The sequence below is a fragment of the Eulemur rufifrons genome, chromosome 8 (genome assembly GCF_041146395.1).
Source record: "Eulemur rufifrons isolate Redbay chromosome 8, OSU_ERuf_1, whole genome shotgun sequence".
NCBI classification, from domain to species: domain Eukaryota; kingdom Metazoa; phylum Chordata; class Mammalia; order Primates; family Lemuridae; genus Eulemur; species Eulemur rufifrons.
The window spans coordinates 45,124,837-45,152,340 of record NC_090990.1 but is presented as its reverse complement, the minus strand read 5'-3'; the positions used below and the strand labels follow the sequence as shown (position 1 = coordinate 45,152,340).

At 38.6% G+C, this 27,504-nt stretch overlaps 1 protein-coding gene across 1 annotated transcript in view; it reads left to right on the top strand.

The window, feature by feature from the left end:
- Positions 1-27,504, top strand: part of C8H1orf87 (chromosome 8 C1orf87 homolog) — a 71,455-nt gene that overhangs the window by 10,344 nt on the left and 33,607 nt on the right. The window contains exons 2-6 of the mRNA XM_069478009.1: positions 4,283-4,498; positions 17,521-17,671; positions 18,341-18,604; positions 21,230-21,351; positions 25,630-25,795. Coding sequence (XP_069334110.1) covers positions 4,283-4,498; positions 17,521-17,671; positions 18,341-18,604; positions 21,230-21,351; positions 25,630-25,795 — 919 coding nt within the window. The remainder of the gene's footprint in view (positions 1-4,282; positions 4,499-17,520; positions 17,672-18,340; positions 18,605-21,229; positions 21,352-25,629; positions 25,796-27,504) is intronic.

The following is a 27,504-nucleotide window of genomic DNA, read 5'->3' as shown; positions in this document are numbered from 1 at the left end:
AAATTAAGGAATGTGATTCAGAACAATCCTGCTTTATCAGAACAGATTTTTAATACCAATTAATTGTTTTTTTAAAGTAGGTGATTTCTTGAACTTGGATTTACTGTGATTGGTAAATAGATGATATTAATTATCTCTTTTTATCTATTTAAATAGATTTCCCTGAGTTCCCACATATTACAAAAACTTGACCTTATGAACTCTAGTTTTGTCTATCAATAAAGAAAATTTTGGAGTCCAGAGGAAAGAGCATCCCTCTGCACCTGGGTGATGAGGGAGTTTACAAAGGAGCTAACACTTTAACTTATGACTAACATAAAATTATCATTTGTTAAGGACTGATTGAGCCCCAGGCTCGGTGCTCAATATTTTATGCATCTTATCTGGATAACGATTATTTTTCTCATATCACAAATGAGAACTTGAAAATCAGAGATGTGAAGTAACTTGCCCAAAGTCACACAACATGGAAGAACGTATACGAATATATGTGTGGTGGCTGACACATTTAGAACACATTAGAACATATTAGCTAATATCATTACAATGATGAAGAAATGATTTAGGCATAGGTTTGGGAGTTGAATGAAAATACTTTTAAGATCTTTTTGAAGAAGAAATTTCTATGATAATAATACACGTTATGGCTCCATGGCATAAAAAAAAAGAGAAAAAGGAAAAAAAAATCTTCACACTTCAACACAATAACATTTGCTACATTAGCACAGGCTTCACATTTCAGCTTCCCTGTGGAGTTTGGTGAGATTTTCAGCTGTACTCCCCTCCCCTTTACTGTTTTATTTTTTATTGTCTTTTTAAAAAGAGAAAAGTCTGGTTGTGTTGATTATCTCTTATTACTCCCAAATAAGAACATGCTTTCATTTACTGAAATTAGATCCCCATTCACTGTGTTGGCACACTCTCGGCTGTCTTCTCCAGAGGGTTTAGGGCCTGTTCGATGGTGCACAGTTGGAAATTGGTGGCATTGAGTGGCTGCCAAGGCTGGCAGACCTTTAAGATGGCATCTGGTGACCTTTTGCTGAGCCCCCTGGGTCCTCCATTTGAGATTTTATGTTCTCAGCAGGGGTGTAATCCAAATCCAATGTGAGATCTGGTGAGCCAGAGCTACATGGAGGTGGGGCCGATGGGGATCCCTACATTGCTTTGGGCGGAGGATGCTACCAGACACCCTTGCAGTGTTTCTTTATAACCCTGAGACGCTGAGCTCTAGAGGAGGCTGTTTCTAAAGGGCTGGTTTGCAGGAAGAGCCCACTGTGAGAGAGGGAACAATTGGACAGTTTTCTCCTCATTTATTTATCATCCAGCAACACAGTAATCCTCCTTAATTGCTCTCCTTCCTGGATGACACTAAACTCTTCGTGGCACCCCGGGAGCAGCAGCTGAGGTCAGAAGTACATAGGCAGAAGCTGGCTGTGTCTCGCTTCCAAGACAATATTGATGGCATTTTTTTTTCCTTCCTTTGAAATGGCAAATTTCTATTTTCAGAAATGTAGGTAGATAGCAGACAAGCCTAGAAGAAAGAACTGTGAGTTTGTGAACAACATAATGACCAACGTGTGTTGACGAGTAATTGTTTGTGCTAACCATAGACACATATCGTTTCTCAGCTGGAGAGTCGTTTTCATGATAATTTTTAAAGTGCTATGTATTTTTTTGGAAAAAAAAAAAAACAGCTTTTACTTGAAACAGATTTAACAGTTATTTTTGGTTTTACATCTACTGTGGCTGTTTTAGAAGACAGGCAGATACATTTCACATTTCTTGAGCAATTCTGTCCTGAGACTGCCTGCGAAAGGATTTTGAAGGTGATTAAAGCAAAGATAATATATCACCCACGCCTTCATCCAGAAGAGTTATCTCTGACTCGTGACCATTTGTTGCCTTCCCAACCTGCGTTTCCTACTTTGGTTGCCTGCTCCTCTATTTTCCGTCCCTCACATAATCCCAAACTTCCATGGACCCTCCCTTAACTCTCCTGGCAATAGGATCTGAGTTTGTGCAATCAAGTAGACTTAGATTTAAATCCTGGCTCCAATAATGAAAAGCTATGTAGAATTGGACAAATCACATAAACTTTCCAAACTTTATTTTCTTCATCCTAAACTGAGAATAAGATGAGCACCTGCTTATAGGGTTGATTTGAGGAATAAATAAACTAACATATGTAAATAAATATTGTGTGGCTGTCATGTAGTTAAATGTTCAGCAGTACTATTATTTTTGTAACCATTGCAGACCATAGTTATTTCTCTTTCTTATGAATTCCAAATAGTACTTATTCTTTGTGACATTCATTTGGCATTTATTTATATACTGACTAGGTACGTTTCCTAGTATTTATGTAAATTTTATACTAATTTAACACTTTATAAAAATATATTTATATTTACATAAAAGTGCACATGTCATAAGTCTACCATGCACTGAATTTTCACAAACATGATATACCCATGCACCAAACACCTAGATCAAGAAACAGAAGGGCCCAGTATCCTAGAAGCCCCTTCATGCTTTCTTCTGGAACATACAGTTCCCTGCAAAGGTAAGAACTACCCTAACTTCTAGAATCAAGTTTTACCAGTTGTTAACTTTATTGTTTATGTTAGTTTTGGACAACCAAATGAAATAAGTTTCTTAAAGTCAGGGAAGAGATAGTATATCTCTTCTCTCATTGCAAAAACTATTTGTCAGACATAAAATCTCCTTCTAATATGTCCATCTTACACTATTATCACTTGACTACATTTGTCTGGCAAAGCCCCAGTCCTGGTATGCCCCCTTGTCTGCCTTCTTTGCATCTGCATGAGGATTACTGGGTGCAGTGTCATCCACCCCCTCAGACTTATGCCACACAAATCCATGGTCTCCAACCCTAAGTGGCCACTCAAGGGGCCCAGCCAACCTGTCTTGTTTTTCTGATCACTGTCTCTAAATATAGGTGTCCATCAGAGTTCTTTCCTAGGCCTTCTTTTCTTCTCGTGCTACCACTACTACCAAGAGGATGACTATAAAAATTAAGATTTGGCCTATTCAAATCAACAAGTATTGGAGTAATTGTTTTATGTTCGGATAACATGACATGCTTTAAAATAGATCTTTTCCCCTGTATCAATAATAATAGCTATAATTTATATAATAGATGTCTTCTAGGTGCAAGGCATAGCTACTTTGGAATTTATTTTTTATTATAAAGTAACATTTTCTCATGTAGAAAATTTAGAACAATAATAAGATAGAATATGATATAATGTATTGGAGTGTAATGTAATACCCTGAGTTCTGCCACCCAGAGAGACTTACTGTGAACTTCTAGCATATTTTTTTCTAGATTTAATATACACACACATTATATGTATGTATTTTACATATTTGAGATAGTCATACTTTCCACTTATTTTTATAACTGGACGTTTACTTGTGTCATTAAAATTATTCACAGCTATCTTAATGGCTTCACACATTGCATCATATGAACACAGAATGAAATATTCAATATATCCACCAATCATTAAATATTTAGAGATTTCAAATTTTTTCTTTTGCATTTTTTCAAATACACAGTCTTAAAAATTGATCTATGTCAAAATGTTTCAACTTCCTGGCTTATAATATGTTTTCTCAGGTACCCCACTATGAGAATTATGTCTGTTTTCTACAAAAATGGTGCCTTGTTAGTGTTTGATTACTAAGTCTTTAGTTACTAAACAAGATTGAACAATTTTTAAATTTTGTTTTTTATTTGCACTTCTTTGAATTATTCCTACAGTTTTTTTTTTTTTCTTTCTTTTCTCTGCTTGATATTAAACTTAACTGGAAGACTACTGAGAGAAAAAGAAGTCTCAAGGTGGGGCAACTGAGGAGAAACAGAGAGCAGAATTGGAGCTGGCAAACTGTTTTGACTTTCTTCCATTTCTGATGCTTAAAGTACCTGTTAGATTTATAAGTAAGAAATGCGATAAGCTCTAGGGTTCATTTTTCACACTGCTCATTACTTACAGTAAGTGTTTTGGAGCAGATGGATAGATTATCTTTATGAGTATGAGGAAGAGGGCAAGGGAAAAGACAAAGCCTAAGAAGACAATAACATGGTCTTTCTATGGTAAATGATCCACAAACAAATAACCGATGGTTTCTTTTACATTCCACCACATTGAGTTACCCACTGTTCACACCACCAAACTAACACCTTCCATTCTTATGCCAGCCTAGCACATGAGGAGGCTGCCTGTGAGTAACAAAGTGCAAAACTGTTTCTTCACAGCAAGGAGAATGAGAACATGAAAACAGAAACTCAAACAGTGCTCCAGAAACCCACAACTGGTAATGCAAGCCTCCCAGCTCCTACTAACCTCACGGATGAGCAAACCAATTATAACCCAGATGGTGGGGAAGAAAGCAAGCACCCAGAGAACATTCAGAAACCAGAGAACAACCAGAAACTTCCAACAGGAGCAAACAATAGCAGATTCCTGGATGGCAAAGTGAGTAATAAGAAATACCCAAGTTTTCCTGGTAATTTATTAGGAAAACACATAAAAACACAGGTTCATACAAACATACACTTGTACAAATGGTAATTAATATATCTTGCATGAGATAGAAAATAGAACCAATTTTTTTCAATATGAAAATGAATTTCAAGGTCATTTTTTACATTGCATCTTTGTTCACCATCAGTTGAGTAGTTGGTCATCCTACTCTGCCTGTGGCTAACTCAGTGATACTCAGTGATACAGTGATAAGTGTCACTATATATGCAAAGTTGGGGCACGTTGGAGGGGAAACGTCTGTCTGCTTTCATATTACTGGAAGAGATAATTTATTTTTGAAATCCAATGCAACCATGTCTAGATATCAAAAAATTATAGGCTCCAAAACTGTCTTGATAGAAATATGTATCACTGCATTCTGTTCACAATCAACCAAACAATCCATAACAAACTAACTTGATAATGATGAATCTGAATGATTAGTAATTTGTAATTAAAAAGCAAGTATAGCAGCAATTGAAAACTGGATCTAAACCAAGACAAAACTAATGATTCATTGATAACAAAGTACTATTTCCAAAATTGCTGAAATTGCAATTAAATGGATACGCAGAGTAGGAGTTTTGCAATGCTGCCAAGCATTAAGCCACAGCCAGATATTTTAATAGAATACTGAATTAGAGTCTGCAGTAAACTCTAACATAACTATTTTTAGTTTGTGATTTTAATAGCCTTTTCTAAATCACTGAAATGCTAGCTCGTCTATAGTCATATGAGAAAATGAATGCCTACGGATTTGTGATCTTTTGCTAAGAACCATACAAAGGATTACAATTTTGGACTGGTTTGCAGACCATCTATGGACCTCAGACTGCACTCTGCAAGGTCTAATTGGACACTGAAGTCCAGAAACAAAAATGATTTGCCCAAAATGTTAGTGGCACAGTCTGAGCTAGAACTCAGGCCTCCTAGTCCTCAGCTGATGTGTTCTTTTGCCTTCCCATGGTGAATCCTTGAATTTAGGGCCTTGTTAGAGCAGGAGATATTGCACCTGTGGAGGTGAAATAATCTATTATGAATTTAAAGACCTCTGAGTTTTTACCCTAATTTTGACTCTGGCATTAATATATTTGTTGTTGTTTTTGCTCCCCAAGAATGACCTTGGTAATAATATTATAGTTATAAAACACTTTATCGCTGACTGGCTGCTTTCAGGTAAATTTTATTATTTACTCTTTGGAATTAATGCTGTGAGGTAGAGGCCACTGTTATTTCTGTCACCATAGCATAGATGATAAAACTGAGACTCAGAAAGTTAAAGTGACTCAAGCGTGCTGATAGGATGTTTGCCCAGGTTTTCTTTCTTTTTTTCCCTTCACTTACATTTTTACTGGTCTTTCTAATTATAAAATATTACATAATCAGGTAGATATTTTGGAAAAACAGGAGAATATAAATAAGAAGAAAATAAAACTCAACCAAAGAAAACTAGTGGTTTTCTTTCCCTTTCGTCCCCTTCTTTCCTCCATGCACAGATATATAATGAGAATCATTATGTCCATACTCTCTGTTATCCCACTTGATTCACTTCACATCAAGAATTCTCCCCTTGGCATGAAAAAAATTCATCCTACACATCATCTTTAATGGCTGCATATGAGCCACACTCAGAACTAACACTTAGATAGCATTTACTATGTGCCAGGCACTATTCTGAGCTCGTCGCTTATATTAACTAATTTACTATTCCCAAGCACCCTGTAAGGTAGGAACTTTTATTATCTTCAGTTTGTGGATGAGGAAACTGAGAAACAGAGATCAAGTGCCCTTCCAAAGTCATAAAGCCAAGAAGTTGCAGAGCCACAATTCAAGCCTAGGTTCTAGGTCCTTAATCACCAAACTCTATCCATTTCTTTATACAGACATAACATGGTTCATTTAACAAGTCCTTTATGGGCATTTAAGCCATTTCTAGTTTTTCTCTTATACATGGAAGTCTGTTTCTTGACACTTCCTAACACATCAAGCTGCCCATTCCTGCCATGGATTTTGCATTTGCTATTCTCACGGGTAGAATGTTCGTTGGGTAAACTGTTCTTGAACTTCCATGATCTGGATTATTTGCCAGCTCAGTGGTCCCAGAGGGAGATGATTTTCCCCTCCCCTCCCAGGACTCCACGGGGTTTCTGGGGGGAGGCTCAGCGGGGCTAAGACACAGCCACCAAACATAGGCAGGCCTTGTGGGAGATGCGGGGACTGGCTAATTGGTTCTGTCTGCTGGGTGGGCATGTGGCGCTGGCCTGCCAGATGGCAGACACAGTTTCCTGGTACAGAGACCCTCATTACCACCTTGACTAAGTGGTAAGTGGAATCCTGCCGCAATTACAGAAGCGCACCAATCAGAACTCCTTCTAGATCCTTATCACTCACACATAGATGAAAATAAGCTTTCCTGCCTGGGATGTAACAAGCAATCTGGACTGGCTGAATTGGCTCCAAAAGAGAAGTTGCTGATACAGGCTGAACTAACATGGGTGAGGATGGGCAAGTATGAAACTCTTTCCCAAATTACAGAGTAAGTTTAAAAAGTATTATTGGTTGGAGGGAAGGAAAGCTGAAAATGTTAAGAGAATCCATGATTTTATATGTATGAGAATAGTAAGATACCTTAGAAATCAACAAACACAAACCTTCCTTTCATAAAGAGAGACCCAGAAAGCTGAAATGGTTTGTCCAAGGTCTTACAAGAGCCTGGCTCTTCTGACAGCTAGCCCAAGGATCTTTTTGCCTCCAAATTCCACTCCTTATGGGTAAGTTTTTGAAAAAAATATAAATTGTTTATATTGTTTCTCAGAAGCATTAGTTCTGCCTTCTCTCAGAAAAATAAAAAAGAATGTGTGACTAGCAACAAACTCAGTAGCGCAGTTTCAAAAATAAAATTAGAGTGTTCTTTTTTTTCTTTCTTTCTTTTTTTTTTTTTTTTTTTTTGCATCTGGCACCATGAAAATGAAAGTGTTAGTGCTTTCAATTTAATAATCATCACAGTTGATTGGGAGGGTATGTTTTTCAAAGCTCTTTCACAGGTTTTGTCTTGTTCTTTCTTCACAATAGCCCTGTGAGGTAGGTAGAGGCACATTACGTTATCCTCATAATTTTATAGATGAATAGACAGATATCAAGTACATTTCCACTTGGCTGTGCATTTGTAGCTCTGATTCAGCATGTCCAAGGCAGAACCTTTGCTCCTGCTCTTCTTCCTGTGTTCTGTGCCTCACAGAATGGTCCCACCACTCTCCCAGTCGCACCAGCAAGAAACCTGGGCATACTTTCTTCCTCTCCCTCCCTGCGTCTGATATCCAACCAGTCACTGAGTCCTTTAATTCTACCTCTTTCATGTCTCTCCAAATGTCCTCTTCCTTTTGTTTCCTCTGTCATCACTCTAGTCAGACCACCATTCTGTCTCACCAGGGAGATTTTAATTATCTTCCAACTGACTTTCCTGTCTTTCAACTTCCTTTTTTGTATTGGCCAGCTATTGTAATAAATAATTCTGTATAATCAATCACCCCACTACTCAGTGGTTTGTAACAATGATCATTTATGGGTACATCTACAGATGTGAGCTAAGGCAGCTTTTATTTTTCTCAGTTGGGCTTGTCTGGGCTTGGCTCCAAACTGTGGATTTGGTTCAGGTGTGCTCTGTGCTTTTCTTATTGTTCTGAATCCCGTGAGCTCCTCAAAGCATGTTCTTCTCATGGTGATGGAAACTATTCAAGAGGACAAAGTCAACCACAAAAGCACATTTTAAGTCTTTGCTCATGTCATATCCACTAACATCCCATTAGTCAAAGCAAACTACGTAGCAAAGTGTAACACCACTTAAAGAGCAGAGATAAATGTGCTACCTCTGTTAGGAGAAATTTCAAAACCACTGAACAAGTTGTTGCCTCTGCTTAAAGCACGTAAAAATTATTGTTAAATTCCCATTGCCCTTTCAAATTCAAGCTCTTTGACTTACCATTCTACCTCAACTCTGTCTGTTCTCTATTTCTCTCTCATCCCCACCTTTCACTAAACTGAAATTATCTTCCACAAATAGAGCTCTGTTCCCTCTGACCTCCCATCCTTTGCCCATGCTATTCCTTTTGGGTTAAATTCTCTTCCCTCCATCTTTATTTGATTAATTCTTAATCACATGAAGATCTCAACTAAGATATAAGCTCCACTAAGAAGCATTATTGTCTGATTTTCAAGACTGAGGTAAATGCCTTTCCTAGTGTATTTCTAAGTGAATCTGTGCATACTCCTAAGTGGATGTTGTCATACTATTAAAATGGGCTGTTTCCTTATCTGTCTCCTTCCACAAGTCTGTAAGTCCTCTGAGAACAAGAATTGTGGCTTGTTCATTTTTGTTTTCAAAATACCTCTCTCTGTATACTAGCCCAAATCCAACATGTAATTTAATGGGCAAACACTAGAGGCTTTCTCATTACAGTCTGGAAGAAGTCAAGAGTGCCCACTTCTCCATTGGTTTTTAATGTTATGCTGGAGGTATGTGCCAATGCAATTAAACAGAAGAAAGAAATTATAGGCATTATACTTAGAAAAGAAGAAGTGAAACTGTTTTCAGATGACAAGATTATACATCTTAAATCTTGAAACAGCTAATGATAAAACTATGAAAACAATAAAGAGAATTTGGCAAACCAGAAAGTTATAATATCAATGACACAAATCAATGGCCTTCATATATATACTTAAAAAAACTAGATAGAAGATAAAATGGGAGAAAATGCACAATTTACAATAACAAATGAATGCACAACTAAATTAACTGAATAAATAAATCAAATGCCAGGGCATAAACTGAACAAAAAATGTCCAAACCTTTATGAGAAAAAATATAAAGCACTCCTGAAAGACACAAGGATATATTTGGACAAATGGAAAGGCATGCTGTGTTCTTGTACAGAAAAAGATAATATCATCAAGATGTCAATCCTCCCTGAGGTAATTTATAAATCTGATGGGATTCCAACAAAAATAGTATTATATTTTTGTTTCATTTTGTTTTGCAATGAGCCAAATTGATTATAAAGTTAATTTGGAATAACAAACAAGCATGAATAATCAGGAAAACTCTGAAAAGAAGAGCAATATGGGTAATGGGTAAGATACCATTACCAGATGTTAAAACATAAAAGTTTCCATATTTAAAATAGTGTGGTTTTGGCACATGAATAGATGAAAGACCAATGGAATTGAAAAGAGAAATCCGAAAATAGACACAATGGCATATTGTAATTTTGTGTATGAAAAAGGTGATGTCGCAAATTAGTAAAGAAAAGATGGACTTTTGAATCAGTGATACTGGCATTATTGGATAGCCACAGGGAGGTTTTAAATTGTGTCTATTCCTCATATACCATACATATATAGGATACATCACAAATAGATTAGAGATTTAAGTGTAACAAAATAAAACTATACAAATTGTACAATAAAACTTGATGATTTCCTCTATTATCTGTGATAAGAGGAAACTTTCTTAACTATGACTCAAACAGCAGATACAATAAGAAACAGAGTGATAATTTTCACACACATACATGGCCAGAATCACTGTAAACAAAGTATATAAACACCTGATAAACTGGAGAAAAAAAATCTGCAACTTGTATCACAGGCAAATATATCCCTCATCTATAAAAGCTTCTATCTAAAAATGGAGAAGAAAAAGGACAGTAAACTATCAGAATAATGGGCAAAATATATTAATAGATAGTTCATAGAAAAATAAATATAAATGGGCATTAAACATATCAAAAGATGTAGCCTTGCTCTTAGTAAGAAGAATGTAAATTCATTCTGCCTGAGATACAATTTCTCATTGGCAAAATCCAGGAAATTGACAACACATCTTGTTGGAAAGCTATGGGGAAACAGATAATCTGCTACACTGATAGAGGAAGTTTAAAATGGAACAACTACTTTGAAAGGAAATTTCACAAAACTTAGCAGAGCTACATATGCATTTATCTTTTGACATGAAAATCTCACTCTCAGAAATCTTTCCCAAAGACACACTCAAAAAATATTAAAATATTGATACAAAAAGTATCCCTTACAACGTTACTTGTTATACCAAAAAACTATAAACAACCTAAATGCCCTCAACAAGGGACTGGTTGAATAAACTAGGGTGTATGTACATCCATACATGGAGTACTGTGAAACTATAAAATGAAGAATGTGTATTGTTGTATGGAGTAATCTAACTAGATACATTATTAATTTAATAAAAGCGAGGTAGAGAAAAGTACATAGTTTATGCTACCAGGTCTCTATCTCTTTATCACTCTATCATCATCTGCCTATCCCCTTTTTTTTAAATGATGGAATTAATTAAGAACTTAAAAAAAAAGGTTATCTATTGCAGATAGATGAAACATGATGGGGGAATCAAAAATAGAAACTTCTCTGAATAAATCTTATTTTGTAGATTTGGCTTTGCGACTGCATAAATATTTTACATAATTATAAAACAAAATTAAATGCTAAGAAAACCAATTCCCAAAAAATCAAAAACAAAATAAAATACATCTGGTTTAGTTAACTATTGCCGAATAACAAATTGCCCCAAAACTTAGCAGCTTAAATCAATAAATATGTATTATCTCACAATGTTTCTGAGGGACAAGAATCCAGGAGTGGCTTAGATGAGTCGCTTTCATCTAAGCCACTCCTCAAGGTCTCTCGTGAGATTTCACTCCAGATGTCGTCCAGGGAGGCTTGACGGCTAGAAGATCCACTTCCAAACTCAAGCTCACTCACGTGGCTATTGCCAAAGGTCTCAGTTAGTTACTTGCTGCCTGCGGGCAAAGGTCTCAGTTTTTGTCCATTTGGGCCCCTCTCTAGGGCTGCTCATGGCGTGGTAGCTGGATGCCCAAAAAGTGAGTGATCAAAGAGAGAAAGAGAGAGCGTGCACACCAAATAGGAAGCCACAATATATTTTATAGTCTAATCTCAGAAGTGACATACCATCACTTCTACAGTATGCTGTTGGTCACATAGACTAATCCTAATTAAATGTTGGGGGATAGGGGACATAAACTGGGAAGCAGGGATCACTGGAGCCACCTTGGAGACTGGCTACCACAGGAAACTAACTATGCATTAATCGGCAATAAAACCAAATGGAGTGGAACTATTGTAAATTACTTTAAAACATAATGACTTGTATGTCCCTGGTGAGATATTTACTGTATGGAAAATATTTTGTGAAAACATATCTTTAAATATTTTCAATAACTTTTATGTTGATATTGTTATTTTGTAGTGGGATACAGCATGTGAATAATCACCTTGGTGGTTTTTACACTTGCGATTTTTGGTATAGGAGAAATGAAATACAGATATAACATTGATAAAATTACATAAAACCCCTATAGTCCTACATCTGAATTGGAACTAGCAGTACAAACTCTTTTTTGCAAATATATTTCCTAGCTTTGACCACTGAAAAAACTTAGAAACAAAGACTGATTCCATAGCAATGAGCACCCTAGCACCTGCCTTGTGTTCAGATAAATTCCAATGGCTAATTCCAGCTTAGAGCCTGGAACACCTACTTATACCAAAAGCAATGAAAATATAAAGACCCCCCAAGACTTGTCAACAAAAGACTCAGATCTAACTTAAAGAGGTTCCCGATATTTAAAAGTGAGATAATTTGGGCATCAATAAAAATAATAATTGCAGTAGATTGAAACACATTAAATATGTTTAAATCCATACATTCATAATGATCTTTTAAAAAACAGAACAAAGCTCATTGGTCATTCAGAAGAATGCTAGGGAACAAACTATTTTAATAGCCAGTAAATAAAATAATCAAGCATTTTATTCAGTAGTCTGCCTTTTTCTTGTCTTTTCTTTCGTATTTTCTTTTCTTTTCTTTTTTTTTTTTTTTTTTTTTTTGAGATGGGGTCTCACTCTGTCACCCAGGCCAGAGTACAGTGATATAAACATAATGCACTGTAGCCTTGAATGCCTGGACTCAAACAGTCCTCCCACCTCAGCTTCCTAGGTAGCTGGGATACAGGCATGCACCACCACACCTGGTGAATTTTTTTAAAATTTTTTGTAGAGACAGGGTCTTGCTATGTTGCCCAGGCTGGTCTCAAGTTCCTGGTCTCAAGCTATCTTCCCACTTCCTGGGCCTCCCAAAGTGCTGGGATTATGTGGGGGTGAGCCACTGTGCCCAGCCCCAGTCTGCCTTTTTCTATGCAAATTGTATTTTAAGTTATTGTTGAAGAACAGAAGTTTCTCATTAGAGAAGTATTCCTGTTAACTAATGAAGAAGTAATTATAGGATAAGAATATCACCAATTTTCAAAGCCCTAATTAAAAAAAATACACTTAAGCAATGAGTGTTGGTGCCTGTGAATATGACAAAGAGAAAGACAATCAGACAGCATTTGCTTTTATGGGAAAATACACCATCTATGAATAAAATCCTGCCAGAAAAGTTGAACTTGAATATGAGAAAGACTCTAGATCTAACTACTATTTGACTGGAAATATACGGTACAATTTCTTAAACAACACACGAATGCAGGCAACAAAATCCAGACCGTATAAAACTCTATGGGGCAGACAGTACAGCTTCTTCAACAAGTAAATTGCAAGATTAAAAAAAAAAAAGTTACGAAAAGAAAGAGGGGGGTGAGAAGAACTAGAGATTTAAAAATACATGAGAGATATTAAGCAATCACAATATATGAATCCCATTTGGTTCTTGTTTTGAATAAACAAACTATAAAAAGAAGATTTATTAGATAATTGGGGGACTTTAAACACTGAGTAGATATTTAATGATAATGAGGAATTACTGTTAATAATAAGGAATTTTTTAAGAATGATAATATTATTATGGTTGTATTTAAAAAGAGTCCTCATGCTTAGGGCAGTGGTTCTCAAACTTCAGTGTGCACCAGAATTACTGGAGGGCTTAATGAAAATGCAGATTTATGGTCTTGTCCCCTAGAAATTTTTATTTAGTGGGTCTGGGATAGGTCTCAAGAATTTGCATTTCTCACAAGTTCCCAAGTGATGTTGAAGCTTCTAGCCTGGGGACCACACTTTGAGAACTTTATAGATACATGCTGAAATAATGTGGACGAAATCACACACTGTCTGGGGCTCCCTTCCTCTCTGATGGAGGTGGTGGGTAATGTGGGTATAAATGAAACAAGATTGCGAATTGACGATGAAAGCTTGGTGATGAGTATATGGAGTTTCATTATACTGTTCTCTCTACATGTGCCTGTGTTTGAAGTTTCCATCACTAAAAGTTAAAATGTAAACAAAATATAAATTTTTACAAATATAAATAAAATAGTCAAATGATTAACATTCGTTGTAGTCATTTGTTTAAAGCATATATTAAAATCACATATTACATGTTACATGCAATATCAATTTGAAAGTATTACTTTTTTTCAATTCTACATTTCTTAAAATGTCTTATCAAACCTTTTACTTGCACCTTTCTCATGGTTGTCTTTCTTATCACTTAAGCCCTGTTTTGAGCCATTTAACAGGTTTCTAGAACACATCAAGACCTTGGACCAAGTTGTTTAAGAAATAGAACTTTTCAAATCTGCATTTGATGCTATCTCTGGAAATTTTCCCTCAAGCTCCAGCTACGTATTGCACAATATTGAGACAATTTGTCACATTCACTTGTTTTGGAGGAGAGTGTTCATGACTTCCACAACGCAACCACTTACAATTAGTTTTACTTATAAGCATCTTAAAAACTTGTTACACTTCCAACTCTTGCAAGTTCCCATACCCCAAGAGGAGGTACTAAATCTGTGTTAGATTTCCATGCTTCATTTGTACCAATTCTTTTAGGCAAATATCACAAAAATAGCATTGAGCAGAGTTACTTCAGGCTGTTGTGTCATTCCCCAAGCAGTATTCTGTGACCCAACGGAGACCAAATGAAAGAAATCCGTACGTAGTATCTGAGATTTTTGCAGGTGCTCTGGCAAATCCTAAGGTCAGAAATACCGTGACTATTGATCAAAATTCCCCATTTCATCTTTTTTAGCACGTGGTGACAGTCTTTACTTCTGAGAAACCCACAGCCCAGGGTGATTGACATCTGAAGCCCAGCATGCAACTGGCCTGAACCAATGCACCAAGAGCTCCTTACCATTCTCCAACACAGTTCCTCTAGTCATTCAACAGATTCAGCACTGTTTTTGATGCTAGGCATCAGCAGAATACAAGACAGAGTCCTGGTCCACATGGAGATGAGATTATAGGAGAGAAATACACAAACAATAACAAAAACATAGTTTTAGAATTTACAAAATATTGAAAATACATGACATCCATTCTTCACAGCATTCCCAGGAGTACAATATGTTTTTCTCTTTCCATAGGTGAGGCCATAAAATTTTGTCTGTAATGTCTAGGCCACAAGACCTATGAGGGCAGGGGTCATGCTTGTCTTTTTTCCCCTATATCTGTAGTGCCGATGATAGGGGCGCTCAATACATTTTGGTGTTTAAGTGAGAGCAAAGGAGAGGAAAGGACACCTTGACACCATGGCAATGATGAAGGGTTGATAATGTTTCTGTAGAACACCATCATATAGAAGCATATCAATTCTCAGACGCAAAGAAATATGTGGCTGAAAATGGAAATATTTTATGTTGCAAATAAATATCATGTCCTGAGATCAATATGTCTGAAAAGCTTAACCAAATATTTTGAAGAGTGAAATTGCTCTGTGGACCGAATGTTGCATCTCTCTCATCAGGGTAGTAGTGCAAACCAGGATTCAAATCTTGTCTGCACAGTTTACTAGGGAATGAGCTTTGGACAAGTCTGGTCTAATCATTGCTATATTAAAAACATTTCGATGGCTCCCTATTGCCCTCAGAATAAAGCATAGATGCTAACAAGACTGAAAGTTATTCACTGCCTTTCTCCTCCCTCTCTGCCCGGATTTATCTTTTGCCTTTCCCAAAAGTTAAACTATGCTCTGAAAGCATCCATCTCTCTCCCTTCACAGGCAGGCATGCTCCTTTGAAGTTTTCTATATCCAGTTCTCTTTTCCTGTAAACTTTTTTCTTCTCTTCTTCTCCTCTTCTCCTCTTTTTAGCCTATCCAAATCCAAATCTGATTTACCTTGCAAGCCTAGACTTATATGTCGTTGGTCATGTGGACCCATGGATTGTTCTAAGAGTGGCCTTCACCACCCCTTACTGTACTGCCACGGTGGTTAGCCATGCCTCCCCCTATCTGCATGCTCTGTGATAGCAGGGGCCCAATCTGTCTTGTTCACTGTATGACCTATCACAGTTCCTAGCCCTGACTAGGTAAGCCATAAATATTTCCTAAATGAAGCCATAAAGTTATTACTTCTTAAATGAAGCAATAAAGTTATTACTTCCTACCTCGTAGTAAGAGTTAAATTGAATGACTTAAGCAAGGCACGCATGTGGAGTTCTGTGAAGAGTATGTGCCAAATAAATAACTTTTGTGATTTTTTTTTTTTTTTGAGACAGAGTCTCACTCTGTTGCCCAGGCTAGAGTGAGTGCCGTGGCGTCAGCCTAGCTCACAGCAACCTCAAACTCCTGAGCTCAAGCGATCCTCCTGTCTCAGCCTCCCGAGTAGCTGGGACTACAGGCATGCACCACCATGCCCGGCTAATTTTTTCTCTCTATATTTTTTAGCTGTCCATATAATTTCTTTCTATTTTTAGTAGAGATGGGGTCTCGCTCTTGCTCAGGCTGGTCTCGAACTCCTGAGCTCAAACGATCCGCCCACCTCGGCCTCCCAGAGTGCTAGGATTACAGGCGTGAGCCACCGCGCCCGGCCCACTTTTGTGATTTTTATGCCTATTCTAGAACTCTCTGTCATTCCTTCCTTATTCTGCCCACTCTAAAGAGCCTCTTGGTCTTTCCTTAAAATGCTCATGACCACAAAGTATCTGTAGGTTGCCATCCATACTGATAGGTTATTCAAGGTGACTATTAATTGAGTACAGACACTCAGATTTCAGAGAGTCCTTTTGATCATGTCTCCTTTCAATTACTTGATATTAAGCATAACCATGTGTCTCGATTTGTGGCCAGGATTTTGTTTTAATCAGATATGGTAAGGTGACAGACATGGAGATAACTGCCTTTGAGAGCAGAGTTGATTATACGTTTCCCAATAGAAGACAGAATGCCACCCCATGCGGGGCCACAGGGGCAAGCACCAAGTCTGGTCTGAAGGCAGAAGAGGCTTGGGAAGGGGAAAGCACAGGCCATGACCTTATTGTGGGGTTTCCATGGGAAAAGCAAGGCAGGGTCGGGTAAGTAGCTTGGGATGGCTAGTTTGAATAATTCCACCAGCCTTTGGGGCATAGAGGCTGTCCCTAGTTGTCTGGAACCTGGTCCTGGGTTGATTTAGGGCAAGGGAGAATTTGTTTGGTTTGTGTGGGGTCACTGCTCTTCCTGAACCTACTAATTAAAACAGCCTAAGAATACCTTTCTCTCTATTAAGAACTCCACATTTGCCTACAAACACCTTATGTTCTACCTATTCTTTTGTCTTCTTGCCCACACAAGACAGCATCTAACTGCAAATATATTTTTCAAACGTGTTAAATGCATAATGCTGAAATTGGTGCTGAGGCAAACTTTCTTCATTGACTACATGGGCTAAAGTTCATTTAGAACTGGGACTGTCTTTACAGGAATTGGGTGAATCACTCCCATTCTCCCTTCTTTCCTCTTTTTCTTCCCTTTACCCTCTTCTTTACCCTCCATGCTTCCATTTCTCTTTTGTTTCTTTTTTAATATTTTAATTTTAAATATTATGTGCACATAGTAGTTGTATATATTTATAGGGTACATGTGATGTTTTGATACAGGCATATAATGTGAATAAATCAAATCACGGTAATTGGGGTATCCATCAACTCAGGCGATTTATCATTTCAATTCCCATTCAGGCAAATGGCTATTGCAGCTCTGTACCAACTGGTGACCAGTCCCTATCCTACGTGCATGGCCTCCCCAGGAGAAAGCTTAGAGACTGGTCCTTGGAACAGATGGTAAGCAGTGCCAGTGGCTCCGACCAACCTGAGGTGTGTATACTAAGCTGTTGAGTTGTTTTCTATTGTGGATGAATGGGTATTATTTGTTGGCTGTATATTTTGATGTGGTGCAAATGATAAGACAGTCCAAGGATGGACTGATGGATACCAGACTCTGTATGTCCAGTTAGTGTTCCAGAAAGCTTCCCTGGGGAGCTCACAGGCAAACCCGAAACATCTCAACTGAACTGCTAATCTCCCCCCGCCCACCTTCTTCCTCTTCTAGGGCTCCTAAGCTCAGGAAGGACCCTTGTGCCCTCAGTTAACTCAGTTGGAACCTGGGCATCGACTTCCATCAGCACCACTAGCACTTAAACTCCCAGAGCCAGTAGGCCTCTAAGATTCATTTTCTAAATTCCTATACCGTCTCAAAAAAGTTACTTTGTAAAAGGCAGATGATGTACATTAAAGCACCTTGACCAGAGTATATACTCTGAAAAAAATGTGCTTTCTTCTTCTGGAGGAACAGATCTGTGACATCATAAGCTCATGAAACACCATCAGCCTAAATCCTCACCTTCAGTGCCTCCAACTTACCCTGTTCTAGGCCAGCCTGAGAACGATGCTCTGACACCAGCCCCAATACACTTCTGCTTCCCTGCTTAGTCTTTAGCCATCTCATTGTAGTGTTCTGTTCTTTGTTTTTCCTTGTTGTGTTAGGATGTTGGCCCGAGGTCAAGTGGGACAAGAAAAGAAGACACTTTTCTACTTGCCTTGGTCAGAAAAGAGCTCAAGTCACAGCCTTTGAGTTCCAGCTTATTAGACAAGCTTCTGAAAGAGCTGAGGATCCTGGACCCCATCTCTTCAGGATGTCTTCTCCAATCTCAGCTGAGCCGCCTCTTCTTGAGGCACGGGGTCCCCCTCCAGTTACCAACAGTCAAGATCCTTTGCCAGAGATTTTCTAGGAGGGGCTCTCCTGAAATGGTATAGCCATCTTGCCATTTTAAGTGTGGGTTCTTTTTGTTTCTATTACTTATACCTGCCAGGGTAATAGAATTAAGAGGTTGCTCCTTTCTTGAAAATGACCTTTACTATTGACCCCCAGGATAAAAAGCTTATTCATAGTCACATGTGGAAATTACCAATTAGAATAGACTAGAATAGAAAATAGATTTATTTAGGTCTGCCACGGCACTCATCCAGGCAACAGAGTGAGAGTCTATCTCAAAAAACAAACAAACAAAAATAAATAAAACAACAACAACAAAAAAGAGATTTTTTTAGGTCTCTTAGCTCTGTTGAATTTCTCTTTAAAGGACTTTCATTGTCTTCTCTTAACACATATTAGGTAGTTACAGAATTGAGATAATGGGCCCACTTGGGTCTATCCTGGAGCTGGTTCAGTCTGCAGGCCCCAAGGTAAGAATGAAGAACTGGACTAAGATCTCCTACATGTCATCACAGTTTCCTAGATCGTTAGAGGTGGGAGGTGTCTCTCAAATGCAATTCACCACCACTATTTTCCTGATAAAGAAACTGAGGCCCAGAGATTGTCAAGGAACTTGCTCAGGGCACCCAGGGAATTAATGGCAGATCCGAAGCTGAGACACAAGTTCCACAATGACAAGGCAGGGATTCTTTGGGCACTGCACTTCCCAACCTCAAACCTGTGGCTAAATACAAAGTGTGGTCCAAGTATAACCAAATTTAGAGAGTCAGAGGAAAATACCCTAAAACAGGAAGAAGTCAACAAAGGGCAAATCGTTAGTGAGCAGGTATCAATAGCAAGGCAATAGACAGAGTGCATAAACCTCAAAAAAGAAGGCCTGGGCTTTAATTCTAATTCCACCAGCATTAGCTCTGTGATGTGGGCTATACTCCACTTAATTTCTCTGATGCCTCAGTGATCTCGTAAAACCAAGCCAAAACAAAACTTATAGACATAGTCTCAGGATTTAGTAATCTGATAAATGCAAAGTAATAGAAGTAGTTGTATATTTATGAGAAGTATTTAGCAATACAATGTCAACTTATTAGTACAATCTGTATGAATCTTCAGTTTGACCAAACTTTGTGGCCTGAGACCTAGTTTCTACCAGGGACCCTCTGTAGCCTCCATCCCCCACTTCTCCCCTTCCACTGCCCTAGACCTGTCTGCCCACCAGAGACCCTATGATTTCATCCAGCCCAGCCATGGAAATGGATGACATTCCTTCAGTCCTTTCCAAGGTAGAAAATGGGTCTTGGAATTTTTCACCCAGCTGAATAAATTCTTGTCTTCATATTTTCTGAATATATCTGCTGAATACATCTACATATATCTGAATATATGTCTTCTGAGTATATCTAATGTATAATAAATATATAAGCAATGTGAGAAAGAATGAGAAAGAGAGAAAGGGAGAGAGAGATGGGCTAGAGGTTGAGTTATGCTGCAGTTAGCAACCCCAAAATTGTAGTGGCTTAAAACAACAAAAGTTTATTTTTCATTTATATCGCATTTCCATACAGTCAGCCACAGGCCCTTCTCAGTACTGTAGTTATCTTAGCTCCAGAACCCAGGCTGATGAATCTGCCACTGTAGGATATTTTTGGACATGATGTCAGAGAGGAAAAGAGAGAGCTCCGAAGGGTCTCATGTCGGCAGTTTATCCTCCACCCAGAAGTGGCGCACATCACTTCTGCTCACAAATCATTGGCCAGAACTGGTCACATGACCATACCCAACAGGGCAACCAGGAAGTCCAATTTTACCCTCTGTCTACAAGGGAAAATAATAGGAATATTTGGTAGAAAGCACTAGTGATTGTGATACTGTATTTTTTTTTTTTTTGAGACAGAGTCTCACTCTGTTACCCGGGCTAGAGTGCCATGGCGTCAGCCTAGCTCACAGCAACCTCAAACTCCTGGGCTCAAGCGATCCTCCTGCCTCAGCCTCCAGAGTAGCTGGGACTACAGGCATGCGCCACCATGCCCGGCTAATTTTTTCTATATATATTTTTTTTTTTAGCTGTCCATATAATTTCTTTCTATTTTTAGTAGAGACGAGGTCTCGTTCTTGCTCAGGCTGGTCTCGAACTCCTGAGCTCAAACAATCTGCCCGTCTCGGCATCCCAGAGTGCTAGGATTACAGGCGTGAGCCACCGCGCCCGGCCGTGATACTGTATTTTTAAAGTGGTTTTGGGGGGGGGGGTATTTTGGGGTTTTTTTTGGGACAGAGTCTCGCTCTGTTGCCCTGGCTAGAGTGCCGTGGCATCAGCCCAGCTCACAGCAACATCAAACTCCTGGGCTCAAGCGATCCTCCTGCCTCAGCCTCCTGGGCAGCTGGGACTACAGGCATGTGCCACCATACCCGGCTAATTTTTTCTATTTTTAGTACAGACGGGGTCTTGCTCTTGCTCAGGCTCGTCTTGAACTCCTGAGCTCAAGGAATCCTCCCGCCTTGGCCTTCCAGAGTGCTAGGATTACAGGTGTGAGCCACCGCACCCGGCCTAAAGTGGTTTTTAAAAGTTTTAATGGTAAAAATTTTCCAAATACTTTTATTTCAGTGGGTCTCTTTCCCTTACATGTAAATTAATGAGGATATTTCATTTTCTATTTAATTTTCAGGTGCATTATGGAAAGCTACTCTTGTTTTTAAAAGGTGCAGCTTCAGATAATCCACAGCAAAGCAAAACAGTTGTGGACAGCAATCTGAAGAAAACTGAGAGTCGCAGCAATCACGGCCAAAGGTATTTTTCTCCCTTTTGTGGGCAGATTGTTTCTAGATGTCCTAGTCAGTTTGGACTGCTATAAAAAAGTACCATAGACAGGGTGGCTTATAAAGAACAGAAATTTATATTTCACAGTTCTGGAGGCTGAAAGTCCAAGATCAAAGTGCCAGCATGCGGTGAGGGCTTCTTCTGAGTTGCAGACTGCTGACTTCTTGCTATGTCTGCATGTGGCAGAAAGAGAGCAAGCTAGTTCTCTGGCCTCTCCTTATCGGGGTACTGCTGTGGTTTGAATGTGTCCCCTAAAGTCCATGTGTTGGAAACTTAATCCCCAATGCAACAGTGTTGGGAGATGGAACCTAATAAGAGGTGTTTAGCTCATAGGGCACTATCTTTATGAACAGATTAATGTCATTACCAAGAGAGTGGGTTTATTATAAAAACAGGTTCAGTTCTTGCTCTTGCCCTCTCTTGCTCTTCCACTTTCCACCTTGGGATGAAGCAGCAAAAAGGCCCTCACCAGATGTGGGCCCCTCACCTTGGACTTCCCATCCTCCAGAACAGTAAGAAATAAATCTCTATTCTTTATAAATTATCCATTCTTGGGTATTCTGTTATAGCAGCACAAAATAGACAGACACAGGCATTAATCTCACTCATGAGGGCTCTACCCTCATGATTAATCACCTCCCAAACCACTGTCCTGCTTCTACAACCATCACATTGGGATTAGGGTTTCAACATATGAACTTTGGTGGAAAGGGAGACAAACATTTAGTGTACAGCACTAGATTTCTAGAGTTGGCAGAGATTTGGGAGGCATTCACTTTAAAACCTCACCCAATGCAGAATCACTTTGCTCTTCACCAACACTTGGCTTATGCTTAGAGTTTTCTCTCTCTCTCTCTCTCTCGTACACGGGCCAGCATAGAAAGTTATTTGCAGCAATTGCATATGTTTCTTAACATCAAGCATGTGTCTTTTTATGAAGTTGCTATGTGAAAATGAAAAAGCCTCATTACGAAATAAGAAATGATTATATACGGGTGTAGAGCTCATCTATAAAGTGTGATTTCAGAAATATGTTCAGTCAGTGAACTCCTGGGTTATAGGCACTAAGAAAGAAAGGTTTGAGGTACAAGAATCAATAATTCCTTCATATAATCATAAGGGAAAGAAATGACTCAGAATAAAAATAGGATGTAAGGAATATCATTAGAGATGAAGCACAGTGACGTATGATAGTCTCCATGTTCACCAAGAAAAGTGACAAATTGCAGTGATTAGGAGCATAGTCTCTATTGCAGAACCCTGGGCTTAACTCTTATCTCTGCCACTTAGTGGCTACGTGACCTTGGCATTTCACTTAACCTCTCTGTGCTTCCATTCTCCAACTATAAAATGGGGATAACAGGCTTCACTTCACTTCATTGATTGGTAAGAGTAACTGAGTTAATAAATGCAAAGTTCCTAAAAACAGTGCCTGGTATATAGTAAGTGCTATATAAGTGTTGTTATTATTTTTAAACTATCCTTCCAAAAACCCTCTTTTCAGTTACAAATAATGTGACATAGTGGTTAAGAGCTATGGCATTAGAGTTATGTGCCTCACTCTAGGAAAAAGGTAGAATTTCTTGGAAAAATATCCCTGGGCCAAGTGCTTGACTTGATTCCCTTCTACAGTGGTGCCCCTTTTGACTTTGCTATTTCATTCAACAAACATTTATTGAATATAGGCTGCTTGCCAGGCCCACTTTCCTGGACACAGTGAATTCTGCAGTTGGCAAAGCCCAGTCTCTCTTTCTAGGGCTCATAGTCCAAAGAAAATGATACCACCACGTGAGTACTCAAGTGAAATGTCACTCTGGAAGCAACTGTCCTACTGAGAGCCATAAAGCCCTAGAAATTTTTACTAATCAGCCACCATCCTTCACATAATACAGATCATGGAATGTTGGCCCTGAGAGGTGAACACAGAGCCACTCAGTGACAGGTATGGTCTTATGAGTCCTAGACAGGAAGCTTTTGCTGATCCCTAGACTAGGTAAAAGGTCTTCGTTATCTAGCCCCATAGTCATTCCCCTCCACAACAGTCACTGTATTTGTAATTATTCATTTAATATTTGAGGTTGGGAATGGTGTCTGTCCTGGCCAGCTCTGGGTCTAACATAGTTCCCAGCGTATGAGGGATGCTCAATAAATATTTTGAAATGGAATTGGCACCCCAATTATCTAAAGAGGTCACATCACTTCACTTGCAGGGACACCTGGATATCTGCTCTATAAAAACGGTGCATAAAGACATCATTTTGACTCATCAGAGAACGTGCTGCTTTATACACATCAGACAGTGTATTTGTAGAAATGCAGGACTGATGGCCTATAATAAAGCCAGGCTCTTTGTTAGTTAATGTGCTGCTCAGGAAAATCCCCTCCCCATGTTCGGTCAGGTAGAGCCTGATAGGGTAGCTCTGTGATGTATTAAAAGGTTCCAACATTGCCAGTGGCAGCAAGGGTGGTAACAGCTCTGATCTAAGTTAGACCAGATGAAATGAATTCCTGCAACAGACTTTCTAAGAAACCCCACCAGCTGCAGTAAATGGGTTCCATACAACACCTGTCCATACAGTACTCAGTATACTGAACCAGAGGCCAGAGCCTCTTGAGTGTCTTCCCCCCAGGAGCTGGCATTGCAAGAAAAGAGGAAGGAAAACTTCTGATTCAAATCTGGGGCATAGACATCTGATTAGCAGAGTCTGGGTCATGTGCCCTAGCAGCAAAGAGAGGCTGGTAAAGAAAATAGCTGGCATTCTGCTACCATGACAGGTGGACTCTGTCTCATGAGCTGGAGAACTCTTCGGAAATAGGAAGGGAGAGCAGAAGCTGGAGACCAAAGTAAAGACACATATCCATTATCCCTTCCCTCTACCTAACTTTTGGAAAGTATTATATATTACTAAGTAGTTCAGAATAGTATAATTTGGGGCAAAAGCCTGTGTAAGAGTCACAGAGCCAAAAACAAGAAGAAGAAAGAAAGAGAAGAATGTGACCTTAAAAAAAAGTTATATGGATCTGAAACTACAAGATCTCTAGGGAATAGTAAGGGACAAAACAGACTTGGCCTCGTAGAGCAGTCTACTAGGGAAATCACACTTCAAACAATAAGTAGATAGAGATGTGATTGCAATCATAGGGAGACCTATTAAGGAAGACAACAGGATACTATGAAAGAGTGTATCAAGCAGGGGTGTGTTAGAAACAGACATGAGGGCTAATTATGCACACCTCTTCCCAACTCCTTACAGAGATGTCACATTTGAAATCAGCCATGGTGGGAGTATTTACACCATGAAAATTGGCAATGCAACAAATTAGGGCTTTATCTTAGAGAGCTGGTTGTTAAAGATTTACCAGCACACCACTGAAAGGAAACAAGTTTAGATGAGTAGAGGTTGGGGGAAATCATAGACTGGACCTCTGGGGAATTTGGCATTTAGGTTAAGGCAGTGGAAAATTAAAAAAAAAAAAAAAATCTTCACAGAGGAAACAATAGTTCAACTGGATGTGGAGGGACAATAAATTTGACTGTTAAATGAGTAAACATCTCAAATTAGTTTCATAAAATAAATGATTATAACCTTTTTTCACTGTGTTGTTTTTTTACCTATTATTTAAAGTAACAAGCCAGTTAGATAAACCATTTTAATAATTATATACATTTGCATGTCAGACTGTAAGTAAATAATTACTCCCAACATTGCTGGGTTTTCAGATATGAAAAACAGAGTCAAGGTTAATGCAGGAAATTCACCTGATTTAGGATTTCTTCCTATATAAGTTCTCTGGTTACGGGGTTCTGGGAAGATCTGCTTTGTTTTCTTTGCTTTGCTTTGCTTGTGGCAATGGACAGTTTGAAAATTTGATTCTCCATCAGTAACTGTTGAGTTTAATAAAAGTAAGATCAAGCAAGTAAAAGTAAACTACTGTAATTATTTTTTTTCCTCTCAACCTGGAAAAAAAGAGTTAGAAAGATAAAGACTTTTGGTCTATGTTGTGGTCAAATTGGTTGTTGCTGCCTGAGGAAGAAACTGTAGAGCTCACTCGGATGGAACAGATTTGAGTTAATCTGTGAAATTTCCACATGCAGTCCCATGGCCAGGTTACCAAGCCTGAGAAGGCCTTAGTGGTGGGTTCTCTGGTTCCACAATGTATAGCAGAGTTGAGAGATATAACATGAAAACATGCAGCTGCTTTGAATGGATCATCTTCTCATGGCCTCTCCCCTGCCCCTGCAATCAGTACTCCACCTCAAGACTCCAGCTCACCATCAGAAGTGAACAAGAGCCTCTTGGAGATTTTGAAGATGGCACTAAAGACAACCAACGGCAAACTTAACATAGAGAACCTCAATCTGAGTTTTCGAAAAGAAGACCACTCATTCTCTGGCTGCCTCCCTCCACCTAAGGTAACAACAATTAGATTTCAGATTTGTTCTTCTCTAAAAGGCTAATTCAGGACATTGGGTCTATAGTAATAAGGCACAGTGATGATCTGTATTCTGCCTGTGTATTGCATTACACAATTGTTTGTTTTCTGTGCCTGAGAGGAGAAAAACAAAATAGAAAAGGAATTGTGAAATGTGAAGAAATTGTGAAACTGGTCCAGGAATTACTTATATTGCGCTATGTTTTATGTTAAAAACAAAGATTATGGCAATAACCAAATAATATTTTGCAATGGAAAACAAGTATTTTTCCAAGGCCAAATGTTCATTGCCAACACACTCTCCCAGCTTCCAATGAGATCAGTATGTGGTATCCCATTCCTTAGGAACACCAAATTCTAAGGACTGATATAATTTATTGCTGATAGAGGTTGGCATGCTGTTTTGGAGCATTCATGAACAGTGCAGATGTGTTCCATGGAAGAGGATCGAGAACCATATTACTTCATGGATTTAATGTAGCCAAACAAACCCAATCATAAGGCTACCTTGGATACAGGTGAAATAACAATTACCACTATTACTATAATGCCAATAATACCTCATTGCCACCACAATTTATTGAGTTCTTACTAAGTGCCAAGCACTGTGCTAATTTTGTGCAATCAGCTGTGCAAAGGCAAGACTTATGTGTGTATGTGTATGTGTGTGTGTGAGTATTGTACATGCAAGCATGTTTCACAAGAAAGACAGAAAGAACACTGAGGGAGAGTCTACATATCACAAGTGCTCTTTACTACGTTCATGAGAAGATCTGTGGAAATAGACTAAGAGATAGCAATTCTCTGTTAGATTACAAACCACATAACAACATGGTGAAGCTTGAATGTTTTCAGATGATACTCATAGAATGGAACATACACAACTTGAAAATAAAATATATTTGCTAAAGCTCCTTGCATCTTAGATTTTCAACTGGAAGAACTTAGTTCTAAATATCTACCTCCTGCATTTATTGTGAGGATTGAGATAAATATGTGAAGGCACTTAGCATACTATCTGATTTATAAGGCCTCACTAAATATTAGTTTCCTATCATTCTTACAGAAAAAATTCAGTGCTGGTGAAGTTCTCACATCAAAACAGCCTAAGGGAGGAGAATCTTTCCCATGGTCTAGTGATGGCCACATAGAGCACTGGCTGTCAGGGCAGACCTTGAATGTTCTTCCCCCCACAGATGGTCCTAAAAGCTTAACTTTGCGGTTCAGATCCAAGTATATGGGGCACATTTTCCTTGAAGCTGCTCTGCCTTTTGTGAGCCATCTGGCATCTCTTAAGACATCTGGAACTCACTCAAAGCATATTACAGTTCTGGGAGGCATGTAAAATAGAATTTTGTTTCCACAGAACATGAGGCAAATTGAGGCCCAAGGGATACTGGATACAGGAAGCAGGAATAGTCATACCCCACCTACCTTGCTTCTGGACACAGGACTTCAGAGTGGACTGGGAAAGGCCATGTCTGAGTTAGAAGAGTGTTTTTAATTGTTGTTTTTTATTTTGGGTGATTTTTTTTTTTTTTTTTTTTTTTTTTGACCAAGAGCTCCTAATCTCCTTGGGGTGCAGGAAAGAGAATCCCAGAACTTATTGAGTTTCTCATGAAAGCTATGCACTATCTCTCCATAAAAACAAAAAATAAAAAAATAAAGCATCTGTACACAGCCACCATT